This window comes from Rhinopithecus roxellana, chromosome 17, assembly GCF_007565055.1.
Source record: "Rhinopithecus roxellana isolate Shanxi Qingling chromosome 17, ASM756505v1, whole genome shotgun sequence".
In the NCBI taxonomy this organism is placed as follows: Eukaryota; Metazoa; Chordata; class Mammalia; order Primates; family Cercopithecidae; genus Rhinopithecus; species Rhinopithecus roxellana.
Genome location: NC_044565.1, coordinates 20,359,796 through 20,374,240, shown reverse-complemented (window position 1 = coordinate 20,374,240; position 14,445 = coordinate 20,359,796). Strand labels below are relative to the sequence as shown.

General features: G+C 46.9%; 1 protein-coding gene and 1 non-coding gene across 2 annotated transcripts in view; one reads left to right on the top strand and one right to left on the bottom strand.

Annotated features, from left to right (window-relative positions):
• The window catches only part of ELMOD3 (ELMO domain containing 3), a 33,281-nt gene that overhangs the window by 1,951 nt on the left and 16,885 nt on the right, over positions 1 to 14,445 (top strand). Inside the window, exons 2-6 of the mRNA XM_030920705.1 lie at positions 4,393 to 4,461; positions 5,446 to 5,537; positions 6,777 to 6,900; positions 7,139 to 7,261; positions 12,935 to 13,065. Coding sequence (XP_030776565.1) covers positions 4,393 to 4,461; positions 5,446 to 5,537; positions 6,777 to 6,900; positions 7,139 to 7,261; positions 12,935 to 13,065 — 539 coding nt within the window. The remainder of the gene's footprint in view (positions 1 to 4,392; positions 4,462 to 5,445; positions 5,538 to 6,776; positions 6,901 to 7,138; positions 7,262 to 12,934; positions 13,066 to 14,445) is intronic.
• Positions 9,033 to 9,094, bottom strand: LOC115894425. The gene has a single exon (XR_004054545.1). It is a non-coding gene; the product is annotated as a U7 small nuclear RNA (small nuclear RNA).

Below are 14,445 nucleotides of genomic sequence, written 5' to 3'. Positions count from 1 at the left end.
AACCTTGAACTCCTGGCTCCAGCAGGGACTACAGGTGTGCATTACCATGCCTAGCTAATTTTTAAAAAATTTTGGCCGGGCGCAGTGGCTCAAGCCTGTAATCCCAGCACTTTGGGAGGCCGAGACGGGCGGATCACGAGGTCAGGAGATCGAGACCATCCTGGCTAACACGGTGAAACCCCGTCTCTACTAAAAAATACAAAAAACTAGCCGGGTGCAGTGGCGGGCGCCTGTAGTCCCAGCTACTTGGGAGGCTGAGGCAGGAGAATGGTGTGAACCTGGGAGGCGGAGCTTGCAGTGAGCTGAGATCCGGCCACTGCACTCCAGCCTGGGCGACAGAGCAAGACTCCATCTCAAAAAAAAAAAAAAAATTTTATGTAGAGATGGTCTCATTATGTTGCCCAGTCTGGTCTCAAACTCCTGGCTCAAATGATCCTCCCACTTTGGCCTCTCAAAATACTGGGATTACAGGCATGGTGGCATGTGCCTATGTCTCTGGCTAACTAAAAAAAAAAAGTAAAAAATAAATGTAGGCTGGGCACAGTGACCCACACCTGTAATCCCAGCACTTTGGGTGGCTGAGGCGGGCGGATCATGAGGTCAGGAGTTCTCTACTAAAAATATAAAAATTAGCCAGGAGGATCGCTTGAACCCAGGAGGCGGAGGTTGCGGTGAACCAAGATCGCACCACTGCACTCCAGCCTGGGCAACAGAGCGAGACTCCTTCTAAAAAAATAATAATAATATAATAATAAATAAAAATGTAAAAAAAGAATTAATAAGCTGACTCAATTGGCAGTGCTGTTGACTATATGAGTAAGTGGAAGAGAGCTGAAATAAAGGAGACAATTATAAAAAGGAAAAAAGATAACCGAATTAATGTGAGCTGTGTTAATTATCCTGAATATTTGTCCTTTGCCCCCGTGTTCTTCTGTTGGTGGGGGAAGACAGTATTTATGTCACATGTAGGAAGTGTCTGCCTCGTTCCAAGAGAAAAGGAGAAGAAGCTCTTACGTGGTTTGGGCATTTGTGTTTTTAAGCACCAGCTTGCTATTGCTGGTGGAAACCTTGAACTTTTGTTGACTAACCTGTTTTGACAGCATATTCCCACCCCCTTGCCACTGTGGTTCCTGCTCCTGGCTCACAGACTTTGATCAAGCTGTTTGTTGGCAAGGGCGTATGGGGTTGGGGAGGGATTGGTTAAGTAGCTAGTACATGAGGCTCTGACAGGTGAAGAATTAATAAATCAATAAAGCTACATGAAGATAAAAGGGTGAAGGATCCTGTTCAACTTCACAATTAGCATTGCGTCCTGCTGTTCTACTCATCCCCTAACCCCCCCCTTTTTTTTTTGGAAACAGAGTCTCACTCTTGCCGCCCAGGTTGGAGTGCAATGGCGCAATCTTGGTTCACTGCAACCTCCGCCTCCCAGGTTCAAGTGATTCTCCTACCTCAGCCTCCCCACTAGCTGAGACTACAGGCACCCACCACCGTACCCAGCTAATTTTTTTTTTTTTTTTTTTTTTTTTTTTTTTTTTGTATTTTTAGTAGAGACAGGGTTTCACCATGTTGGCCAGGCTGGTCTCGAACTCCTGACCTCAGGTGATCCACCCACCTCAGCGTCCCATAGTGCTAGGATTACAGGCATGAGCCACTGTATCCAGCCTTCTCTTCCCTTTGTGTTCAGTCACTTTGTCCCTCCTTTTTAGCTTTTATGCTGAAAGCGAGTTTTATTTTCTTGATCATTCAAGGTCAAATATTCTCTTCAAGCTGTCTTAGAAACTCCAGGGCTCAGTGTCTGCTACTCCGGAGTGGAGCGGGTGAGATGGAATTTCCTAGAGGTCCAGACATTTAGGACCCTGGACCCATCTCACCCGCTGCCTCTGGCCATTGCCATGCTGGACCTGAGCCCACACCTGTGTTGATGATAGTGGCTTACCTTTGGGCCACATACTGTCCTAGAAAGTAGAAGAATTACCCCATCCTCACAACAGCCCCATGAGGGGTTACAGATGATAAGTAACTTGCTTGAAGACATACAGCTAGTAAGAGGCAGAGATGAAGCATTCACATGTAGTTTGGCTCTCAAGTGTACTTTCAGTAACTATCCTCTACTGCTTCCCAGCCGCTTTCTCTTTCTTATTATCTATTAGTGTCTGGTAGCATTTCATTTAATCTGCAGGTATATTCTCCCTACAATTTATTGCCATGTGATGTCCTCAGCCAAGATTGTGAGGCAGAGAGGAGCTGTCCTAACCTACTTAACCACTGAGGCTGGAGAGGTCGTATTTTTGGTATTAAACTGGAGCCTCTCTATCCTTCACATTGTTGATGTCCTCGGTAGCAAACTGGAAAAGTCAGTGACAGAAGATGCCACTACCAGTTTGAGCCAGAGAGTAACAGCTCTGGTTTGGAGAAAAGGGCTGGGTGGTGGCTCTAGAAAGCCCATCCTTCTGCTTTTTTTCTCCCCCTTGTATTTTGCTTTCATTCATTCATTCATCAAACATTTGTTGAGCACCTATTATGTGTCAAGCTCTGTGCTAGGCTCTGGAAAACCTGGCCCCATGTAGCTCACCATGGAGCAGGAGAAACAATGACTAGACTATGATAAGCACGGGTTGTCAGGGTCGCACAGAGCAGTGACCCCTCATCCGGACCCATGAGGTCAAAGAAGGCATCCAGGAGAGGATGGTGTCAGAGCTAACTGAAGAATGAGAAGGAGCTGCACCAGCAGGGGTTGGAACTGATGGTGGCAGTGCCTGGAGTCTTGATTCCAGTAGAGGGAGAGCAGTCTGTGAAAAGGCACCGAGGGTGGGAGAGGGCAGAGCACATGGAGGAACTTCAGGTAGTTCTGGATGACCCTGGGGCAAAGCTAGAGAGGTAAGAAGAATCTACAAATCTTCCTCGAGTTAAGGTGAACTTCCATCCCAATAAACCCATTTGGAAGCAAAAAATGTTAAGTCGAAAGTGCATTTAAGGCTGGTCCAAGTAGAATGATGTTTACAACGAATTGATCACAACCAGTTACAGATGTTTCTGTTCCTTCTCCACTCCCATTGCTTCACCTGACTAGCCTTTAAAAAAACAAAAAATTTAAAAACAAAAAGAAAAGAAAAGAAAAATGCATTTAATATCCTGATAAATCCATCTAAAAGTCAAACAATTGTAAGTGGAACTGTCACGAGTTAGGAACCATCTGTAGATCATGAAGTTATGTGGATACTGTGCTGTAGAGTATGGGTTTTATCTTAAGGACTATGGAGAATCCCTGAAGGGTTTTGAGCAGTGATGTCTGATCTTACTTTTCTTTTTTTTTTTTTTGAGGCGGAGTCTCGCTGTGTCGCCCAGGCTGGAGTGCAGTGCCACGATCTCTGCTCACTGCAAGCTCCGCCTCCCGGGTTCACGCATTCTCCTGCCTCAGCCTCTGGAGTAGCTGGGACTACAGGTGCCCGCCACCATGCCCGGCTTATTTTTTGTATTTTTAGTAGAGACAGGGTTTCACTGTGTTAGCCAGGATGGTCTTGATCCTCCTGACCTTGTGATCCGCCCACCTCGGCCTCCCAAAGTGCTAGAATTACAGGTGTGAGCCACCACGCCTGGCCCGATCTTACTTTTCAAAAGCTCACTCTAGCAAACCTGTGAGGAGAGGATCAGAGGGTGTTAAGACCCAAGGCAGCCGGATGTGGTAGTGCATGCCTGTAGTCCCAGGTGCTCAGGAGGCTGAGGCAGGAGGATTGCTTGAGTCCAGGAGTTCTGGGCTGTAGTGTGCTGTGCTGATCAGGTGGCCCCACTAAGTTCAGCATCAATATGGGGACCACCCAGGAGTGGGGGACCACCAGGTGGCCTAAGGAAGGGTGAACTGGCCCAGGTCAGAAATGGAGCAGTTCAAAAATCCTGTGCTGATCAATAGTGGGATCATGCCTGTGAATAGTCACTGTACTCCAGCCTGGGCAACACAATGAGACCCCATCTCTTAAAAAAAAAATAGGCCCGGCCGGGCGCGGTGGCTCAAGCCTGTAATCCCAGCACTTTGGGAGGCCGAGACGGGCGGATCATGAGGTCAGGAGATCAAGACCATCCTGGCTAATACGATGAAACCCCGTCTCTACTAAAAAAAATACAAAAAACTAGCCGAGCGACGAGGCGGGCGCCTGTAGTCCCAGCTACTCAGGAGGCTGACAGGAGAATGGCGTGAACCCGGGAGGCGGAGCTTGCAGTGAGCTGAGAGCCGGCCACTGCACTCCAGCCTGGGCGGCAGAGCAAGACTCCGTCTCAAAAAAAAAAAAAAAAAAAAAAAAATAGGCCCAAGGCAGGCAGACAAGGCTGGGGTCTGCGGTAGAGGCCCAGACATACCTAGATCTCAGAGGGTCTCCTTTTCTCCCACTATTGCAGTTGTGAGTACAGAGGTGGTCAGAGCCCAAGAAGAATGGGAAGCTGTGGACACCATCCAGCCAGAGACAGGTAACTGTAGGAATGCTGCTATCTCCCCATAGCCTCTCTGCCAGCAAAGGCAACATTCACACATATGGCAAATGTTTCTGTGAGTCTGGGACTAGGAGATGGAATTCCTAAGAGTGCTCATTTTAACTATATAACATAGATTACAATATCTTTTTCAAATCCGAATATGATGACATCCTACCTATGGAGGAAACCAGAGTGAAGGCCATGGAGAAAGGGCTGCCATCCCTGTCCATCTTCCACCCAGCCGTGAGAGAAGACAGGGTTGACCTTGGTTAGGGCAGCTTCTACAGAGTGGTGAGGTTGGGCAGGAGGATGGAGACAGGGCCCCTGTGTGAGGCTGCTCAGGTTGTTTACTGCACAAGGAAATCCCTGGGGATGGGAGCTGAAGCAATCTGCTGGAAGTCTCTGAAGGCTGAATCAAAGTTGTCTCCTGTTTCTTTCTAAGAGGTTTGGATGAAGCAATAGAACTAGGACCTATATCTAGCCTGAGCCTCTATTGAGCTCCTGGGCCAGTGACTAGTATCAGCCATCACCTATATTGTTAACTGATCAGTTAATTCCCTATTGGCTATCACAGAGGTGTGTGGTTGGGGGTTCCTATATAGGGTGTAAGAAGGGAAGAGTGGAAATTAGGAAAGGCCCCTAAACAAACTGGTTGCATGCTCTTATGTGGGTACCCACCCCAGGCAGTGACTTGCCCCCTCACAGATGAGAGAGTTTAGGGATCGCCTTGTGGGGCAGATCTGCCCCATACTCACTGCAGAGGTTGGCCTAGCACGACTGAATAGCCTAGTCCAAAAAGAGAGTCATCTTCGCAGATAATGCCAGCCTCTTGAAAGAAGATTGGTTGTAGCTGTAGGTGTCTGATGTTCAACTGAAAGTCAGTGCTTGGCTTGGAGGTGACAAGTAGGAGGACCTTAGTAAATGTTTGCTGACAGAATGACTCCTATAAATCCTGGCATGTCTTCCCTTTTGCCACAGGGAGCCAGGCCAACTCAGAGCAGCCTGGGCAGCTAATCTCCTTCAGTGAGGCCCTGCAGCACTTCCAGACTGTGGACCTTTCCTCCTTCAAGGTATGATGGTAGCAGGGTTTGGAGTCTCAAGCAAAGTGCCTTTTCCCTAGGAGCCAAGCTTTTGTCCCACCAGGATAGGGCATTGGGCAAGCAAATCTCCCCTAAGATCTTGGTGCCCAGGATCATGGGTGGCCTAGGACCCATGCTTCATTTGGGGCCTTGGTAGCTTTTGTGGGACTGTGCCCTTACAGCTCCTGTGGCCCTATCATTCAGGGGCCTGTATAGCTGTTTCTCTACTCTTCCCTTTTAGGGATGGGGACATGTAGAATCAAGTACTAGGCAAGGCAAACTGTTGAGGGAGCTGAGTAATTCATGGCCAGTGGAGGAAAACCTTCCATTCTCTCAAGGAACCAGAAGCTATTTAGGAATTTAAGAAAGATATAAGTTAGAAAAAGAAGAAATATTTGCGGGAATAAATGCTAGGGGTGGGTTAGGTGCTGGGCATAGTGGCTCACACCTTTAATACCAGCACTTTTGGAGGAGTTTGAGGTGAGGGGGTCACTTGAGCCCAGGAGTTCAAACCTACAGTAAGCTGTGATCACACCTGGGCAACAGAGTAGGACCCTGTCTCTGTGAAAAATAAAAAAAAACTGGGGAGCTTTCTGGGACATATTGAGTAACAATACATTTAGATAAATGTGATTTCAGGTCTTCTACCTAAATCCTGGCTCAGGGGAGAGAGGCTAAAAAGATAGGAACCAAGTTGTTTTTAGGACTCAGAGAGCCAAAAGCTACCAAAATCAGAATGTTCTAAGGCTTGCAGTAGTGACCCTGGGCCATGAGAAGCCAACATGACCTCATTTGGGAAGTGCTGGTTGTGACCAAAAGATTCCAGCTGCCCCTCAGAGTCATCTAACTCCAGTGAATCCCCACCTCCTGGGAAACCTGTCCTGGCATTTGTCTGACTGTCTGGGGGAGCTGGGCATGTGTAACCCCTGTGGGAGTTAGTGGAATAGCTAGTTCTGGAAAAGCCCAGAGGACTAAATGCAAATAATGGCTGATAATACCTACCCTTGGGGATGTCTCTTTCACCTTGCAAAAAATCTGGGAGCTGGAAGAGCCTGGCTCTAGAGACAACAGGTGCCTTGCAGCTTCTGCCTCCTTCCCCTGGCCCAAAGACCAGCCAGCTAGCTGGGGGAATTACTTTCTGCAAGCGCTGCCTCTGGTCTGAGCCTGATGGGAAGTTGGTTAAGGGAGATGAAGCAGCACTCTGCCCATTGCCTGCAACTTCTTCCCCAGAAAAGAATCCAGCCAACTATTCGAAGGACTGGGCTCACTGCCCTTCGACACTACCTCTTTGGGCCTCTAAAGCTCCACCAGGGCCTTCGGGAAGAAAGGGACTTGGTCCTGACCATTGCTCAATGTGAGTGCAATGTGAGCCCACAGGGCAGTTGCTGCATCTGTGGTGAGGCGAGACCCTGTGTGCTGACACTGTTGCTGAGGCTAAGCCAGGAATATTGCATGTACCATGGTTGGCGGGTGAGAGTGGGAGATGAGAATTGGAAGTCTTGAGCACAGTCCAGATCTCACATTCTCTGAGAAGCACCCATTTCTCCCATGAGGGGCAATCTGGCAGACAGTGTGGGTGTGTTTTGGGGCAGGTGGCCTGGATAGCCAAGACCCAGTGCATGGCCGAGTCCTCCAGACCATCTATAAGAAGCTGACCGGCTCCAAGTTTGACTGTGCCCTTCATGGAGACCACTGGGAGGACCTGGGCTTGCAGGGTAAGAGGGAGGAGTAGCTCATCTTCTTTTTCATGCCTCTGATTCCAGGACTAGAGTGAGAGGCCAGGTCGTTCTCATCCAGCACTATGAGGGGGAAGATCTCAGGGGAGTATTCTGGGAGGAGGGTGTAGCAAATGCAAAAGCCCTGAGGGGGCACCTGCTTTCTCTGCTTGAAAAATAGCCAGAGTAGGTCTGGCGTGGTGGGTCATTCCTGTAATCCCAGCACTTTGGGAGGCTGAGGTAAGTGGATCATGAGGTCAAGAGTTTGAGACCAGCCTGGCCAACATAGTGTAACCCATCTCTACTAAAAATAGAAAATTTAGCTAGGCATGGTGGTGTGCACCTGTAATCCCAGCTACTCAGGAGGCTGAGGCAGGAGAACTGCTTGAACCTGGGAGGCGGAGGTTGCAGTGAGCTGAGATTGCACCATGGTACTCCAGCCTGGGCGACAGAGCAAGACTCTGTCCCAGAAAAAAATAAAAAATAAAAATTAGCCAGGCATGGTGGCACGTGCCTGTAATCTCAGCTACTCAGGAGGCTGAGGCAGGAAAATCACTTGAACCAGGGAGGCGGAGGTTGCAGTGAATGGAGATTGCACCACTGCACTCCAGCCTAGGTGACAAAGGGAGACTGTCTTAGAAAAGAAAAATAGCGAGAGTGTGGCTGAGGTGGAGATGAAAGTGACAGAAGAAAAGATCACTTGGTGGTCTTTTAGGCTGTTGTAAACATTTACTCTAAGTGATATGTAAAACCCTGGAGTGATGTGACTTAGAATCTGGCATTTTTGGGTTTTTTCCTCTCTAAAAAATATTTATGAAAATTTTATCATATATTATTTTACTTTCTGAGTGAAACAGATCATTTCACCAGTTTTTAGGTTGTACTTTTTTTTTTCAAAACCATATCAAATTGGCCAGGCATGGTGGCTCACGCCTGTAATCCCAGCACTTTGGGAGGCCAAGGCAGGTGGATCACCTGAGGTCAGGAGTTTAAGACCAGCCTGGCCAACATGACAAAACACCATTTCTACTAAAAATACAAAAATTAGCCGGGTGTGGTGGCACGTGCCTGTAGTCCCAGCTACTCAGGAGGCTGAGGCAGGAGAATCGCTTGAACCCAGGAAAAAGAGGTTGCAGTGAGCCGGGATTGCACCACTGTACTCAGCCTGGGTGACAGAGCGAGACTCCATCTCAAAAAAAATAAAAATAAAAATAAACAAAACCATATCAAATTATATTTGTATAGAATAGGGAAATATCTTAATTTTGAAAGGAAACTTTAAGGCAGGGTACAGTGGCTCACTCCTGTAATCCCAGCACATTGGGAGGCCGAGGCAGGCAGATGACTTGAGGTTGAGTTCGAGACCAGCCTGGCCAACATGGTGAAACCCCATCTCTACTAAAAATACATAAATTAGCCGGGCATGGTGGCATGCACGTGTAATCCCAGCTGCTCAGGAGGCTGAGGCAGGAGAATCGCTTGAACCTGGGAGGTGGAGATTGAACCCAAGATCACACCACTGCACTCCAGCCTGGGTGACAGAACAAGACTCTGTCTCAAAAAAATTTTTTTTAATTTTAAAAAAAAGATAAAAGGAAACGTTATGTACTCCTAATTAACTGGTGGTCTGTTGGTGTGGCAACATGGTTATGTCGCTGTTCCCTCTCTCATCTATCATGTAATTGTCTTAAATGTATCCTCTCTATATGTAGAGAATCACACCAGCAATGTTAAGATTTTTGTTTCAATCAACAAACATAATTTTTTTGAGGAGGAGTTCTCATGAAGAACCAGAAAAACTGCTAGACAAATTATAAAAGAGCTGTGACACTGCAATAAATGTAATTTCTAAATCTCTGGAGAAAAAGGAAAATCTGGGCCAGGCACAGTGGCTCACGCCTGTAATCCCAGCACTTTGGGAGGCTGAGGTGGGAGGATCACGAGATCAGGAGTTCAAGACCACCCTGGCCAAAATAGTGAAACCCTGTCTCTACTAAAAATACAAAAATTAGCTGGGCATGGTGGCACATGCCTGTAGTCCCAGCTACTTGGGAGGCTGAGGCAGGAGAATCGCTTGAACCCAGGAGGTGGAGGTTGCAGTGAGCCGAGATCTCACCACTGCACTCCAGCTTGGGCAACAGAGTGAGACTTTGTCTCAAAAAAAAAAAAAAAAGAAAAAGAAAAATGTTGTGTTTACTGTTTCCATTGTTTGTTCTTCCTTCCTAATATTCCAAAGTTCCCTCTTTTATTTTTTTTTCTATTTCAAGGACTTCCTTTAGTTATTCTCTTAGGATAGGTCTGCTGGCTATAAATTGTCTTTGTTTTCCTTCATCTGAGAATGTCTCAATTTCCTCTTCACTTCTGAATTCTGTGGATATAAAATTCCAGGTTGACGCTTCTTTTTATTCAGCACTTGAAAATGTGCTGCTTCCTTCTGGCCTGCGTAGTTTCTGATGAGAAATCCACTGTCATTTGAATGATCTCTCCCTCATAAGTAAGGAGTTCATAGTCTCTTTCTGCTTTCAAAATCTTTTCTGTGCCAGGCATGGTGGCTCACACTTGTAATCCCAGCACTTTGGGAGGCCGAGACAGGAGGATTGCTTGAGACAAGGAGTTCAAGACCAGCCTGGGCAACATTGCAAGACCCTATCTCTACAAAAAAATATTTTTTTTTTCTTGAGATGGAGTCTCACTCTATTGCCCAGGCTGGAGTGCAGTGGCACCATCTCAGCTCACTGCAACCTCCACCTCCCGGGTTCAAGCAATTCTCCTGCCTCAGCCTTCTAAGTAGCTGGGACTACAGGCCTGTGCCACCATACCCAGCTTTTTTTTGTATTTTTTTAGCAGAGATGGGGTTTCACCATGTTGACCAGGCTGGTCTTGAACTCCTGACCTCAAGTGATCCACCTGCATGAGCCTCCCAAAGTGCTGGGATTACAGGCGTGAGCCACCATGCCTGGCCAAAAAAAAAAAATTTTTTTTTTAGTAGCCAGGTGTGGTGACGCACGCCTGTAGTCCCAGCTACTGGGCAGGCTGAGGCAGAAGGATCACTTGAGCCCAAGAAGTGGAAGCTGCCATGAGCTGGGATCACACTACACGCCAGCCTGGGTGACAAAGTGAGACTCTGTCTCAAAAGAAAGATCTTTGCTGGCCGGGCGCAGTGGCTCACGCCTGTAATCCCAGCATTTTGGGAGACTGAGGCAGGCGGATCATGAGGTCAGGAGTTCGAGACCAGCCTGGCCAATATGGTGAAATCCCGTCTCTACTAAAAAAATACAAAAATTAGCTGGGCGTGGTGGCACATGCCTATAGTCCCAGCTACTTGGTAGGTGGAGGCGGAGGTTGCAGCGAGCTGAGATCACATCACTGCACTCCAGCCTGGGCAACAGAGCAAGACTCCGTCTCAAAAAAAAAAAAAAAAAAAATCTTTGCTTTGTCTTTGGTTTTCAGGAATTTGACTGTGATGTGTCATTGTGTGGATTTCTTTGGGCCTCTCCTGTTTGAGGTTAGCTCAGCATCTTCAGTCTGTAGGTTTGTGTCTTTTGCCAAATTTGGTCAATTTTCAGCCATGATTCCTTTGAATACTTTCTTCAGCTCCACACTTTGTCCTCTCTTGTGGGATTCCAATGATACAAATGCTATCTTTGTTCATTTTTAAAAATCTTTGTTATAGCCTCAGATCTCTAAGGCTCTGTTCATTTTGGTTTTTGCTCTTCTGTCCCTCTGTTGTTCATATTATGTAATTCTATTGTTACTGTCCCATATTCAAGTTCACTGATTCTTTCCTCTGCTGTCTCTGTTCTCCTGTTGACCCCATCCAGAGAGTTTTTAGTTCTAGTTATTCTATTTTTCAGTTCTAAAGTTTCTATTTGGTTATTCTTTATATCTGCTGTTTCTTTACTGAAACTTTCTATTCTTTCATTTTTTCAAAGTGTATTTGTTCATAATTGCTTACCAAAGGCATTTTATGGTAGATACTATAGTCATTTTCTGTCATTGCTGTAACAAATTACCGCAAACCTAGTGGCTTAAAACAACACAAATTATGATCTTATAGTTTTCTAGTTCAGAAGTCTGACTCAGGTCTCACTGAGAACCTGTGTTCAAGATCAAGGTGTTGGCAGCACAGTGTTCTTTTTGGAGGCTCTGGAGGAGAATCCATTTCCTTGCCTTTTGCAGCTTCTAGAGGCCACCTCCATTCCTCCGTCTTCAAAGCCAGAAACAGCATCTCTCTGAGCCCCATTCTTCACAACTCTTTCTCTGGCTCTGGGCTTGTGCCTTTCTTTTCCACTTTTAAGGACACTTCCGATGCCATTGGGCCCACCCAGACAGTCCAGGATCATCTCCCTTTCTGCTGATCTGCTGAATGCTACCTGCAATCTTAATCCCCTTTGCTATGTTACATAACATAGTCATAGCTTCTGGGGACATGGCCATCGTGGGGTGGGGGGATTATTTTGCCTACCACAGCTGCTTTAAATTCCTTGTCAAATAATTCCAACAACTGTGTTATCTCAGTGTTGGTGTCTGTTGATCATCTTTTCTCATTCAAATTGAGAATTACCTAGTTCTTGGTGTAACAAGTGATTTTTTTATGGTATCTTAGACATTTTGGATAGTTTGTATGAGACTCTGGATCTTACTTAAATCTACTTTAGCAGGCCTCCTCTGTTACTGTGCCAGCAGGGGAAGGAGGGGCGTCACCTTGTTACTGCCAGGTGGGGGTGGAAGTCCAGGTATCCCATCTGGCTTATACTAATATTAAGTTCAAGACCAGCCTGGCCAACATGGCTGGTGGGGCAGGGGTACCTCGTTACTTGTCCTATGTGACTTCCACATTGCAGAGGAGGCAAGGGGGCTCCTTACCCCTGGGAAAGATAAAGTCCCAGCTCCCCGCTGGGCCTTCTCTGACGCTACCCTTGTGGAGCTAAGGGTGCCTTGACAGGCCAGGATGGAAGTCTAGGGTCCCTACTCCGCCTTTTCTGGAGAAGAGTGGGGATAGGGCCACAGTTTTCTCTGTGGTGTTTTGCTGCAGTAGGGTGGGTGTTGGCTAAAGCTTTCTGTCTTGCTACACTGCCTCTTTCTCCACTCTTTGGCTAGAGAGAGCAGCTTTCCTTGGGGCTTTTTAGTCTGCTCCCATTGGCATTTCTGGGTTGCTGTCTTCTCCAGCACCACTTGGGATATATTAGGCAAAAAGAAACCCAGGAATTCACCAGAGAGTCATTTCTCAGCTCTCAGGATTCCTAGTAAGTCTGTCTTCCCTCCTTTCAGAGTCTTCTGTTTATTTTATATAGTAATGTCCACGGCTTTTAGCTGTACTTAGTGGGAGGAATAGGCAGAAAGTACATTATTCATCTTGTTCCAGAACTGTAAATTCAGCCTTTTTTGTAAAGGATCACTCTGGTTGTTTTGTGGAGAAGTAACTGTCAAGGGTCACAGACAGCAGCAAGAAAACTAATGTGGGAGGCTGCCCCAGGGCGCTGGGATCCCCATTTGGTACATAGCCCCTGCTTAGCTCATTAGAATGAGCCCCACAAGTGTGGCAGAAAGTGGACCTGTGCTGCTCATGCTCTCCTAGCCTGGGAAGAGGCCAGTGTCAGGGCAGCTTCCCACAGCAAGCTCTTAAAGCATTGCTCGCTGCCACACCCTGTTTCCTCATGGCCTCTGTTACAGGAGCGAATCCAGCCACAGACCTGAGAGGCGCAGGCTTCCTTGCCCTCCTGCATCTACTGTACCTGGTGATGGACTCAAAGACCTTGCTGATGGCACAGGAGATTTTCCACCTGTCTCGTCACCACATCCAGGTGAGACTTTGGTGGGAAGCCAGAGGAAAGGAAAGGGCTGTGGAGCTAGGACCTGAGTGACCCAGAGGGCTCCCAGGACAGCTGAAACAAACCAGGAATGGGCTTCCCCATCAGTCTGACCTGCATTGAAATATGAACTCTACCATTTATTAGCTGTGTAGCTCAAGCAAGTTCCTGAACTCCTCAGAGCCTTGATTCCCTCATCTGCGGAATGGAAATCATAGTATTGTTAGAAATGCTTGTTCTTTGCTGCCGTAAAGAAATAGCACTTGAGGCCGGGCGCGGTGGCTCAAGCCTGTAATCCCAGCACTTTGGGAGGCCGAGATGGGCGGATCATGAGGTCAGGAGATCGAGACCATCCTGGCTAACACGGTGAAACCCCGTCTCTACTAAAAAAATACAAAAAAAACTAGCTGGGCGAGGTGGTGGGCGCCTGTAGTCCCAGCTACTGCGGAGGCTGAGGCAGGAGAATAGCGTGAACTCGGGAGGCGGAGCTTGCAGTGAGCTGAGATCTGGCCACTGCACTCCAGCCTGGGCGACAGAGCGAGACTCTGTCTCAAAAAAAAAAAAAAAAAAAGAAAAAAGAAATAGCACTTGGACGTTAATTTCTTCAGCAAGGCTATTTTTTTACTTTCTACAGAAAGGGTACAGTAGCTAGCAGTTTTGCCACGAGAGTACACTGAATAAAGGAGACAGGGTCATTTATAACTTGACCCATCTACTTTACTGCTGTGTCCGGTTTCTATTGGCTGGAACAGGACTTCACATTCTGTATTTGTCCTGATTGGCTAGCAACTTAGAACTTTTTAAAAGAGGCAAAGGCAGAGGAGAACAAAGGAAGGGGGAAGTAACTTGTGGAATGCTGAGAAAGGTAAAAACACCTTCAAATAAGGATGAGGAACAGGCTATCACTTAATGCTTGCTTGGACTAGTATAAGCATGCCAGGGCAATACTTAGGCTAAATTGTGGGAGCTAAGAACATAAAGTACATTGATTTCTTTATTACGGCTAGTAGATGTTTAAGAATGTTAGCAGAGGTCTTTGAATAAATTTTGCTTCTAAGAGAAGTTACTATTTAACTTAAGTAGATGGGGAGGAAAGTCTTTGAAGAGGAACCTCTACTCTACTTTTTACAGTGTGAGCCCCAAAAATCTGAGGTCTCGGTTAATTTAGAAAGTTTCTTTTGCCAAGGTTGAGAACACAGGCCCGCCCGTGACACAGCCTCAGGAGGTCCTGATGATACATGCCCAAGATAGTAAGAGCACAGCTTGGTTTTATACATTTTAGGGAGACATGAGACATCAATTAACATATGTAAGAATGAACATTCATTCGGTCCAGGCGGGATGACTAGCAGCAAAAGCAGGAGGACTCTGAAG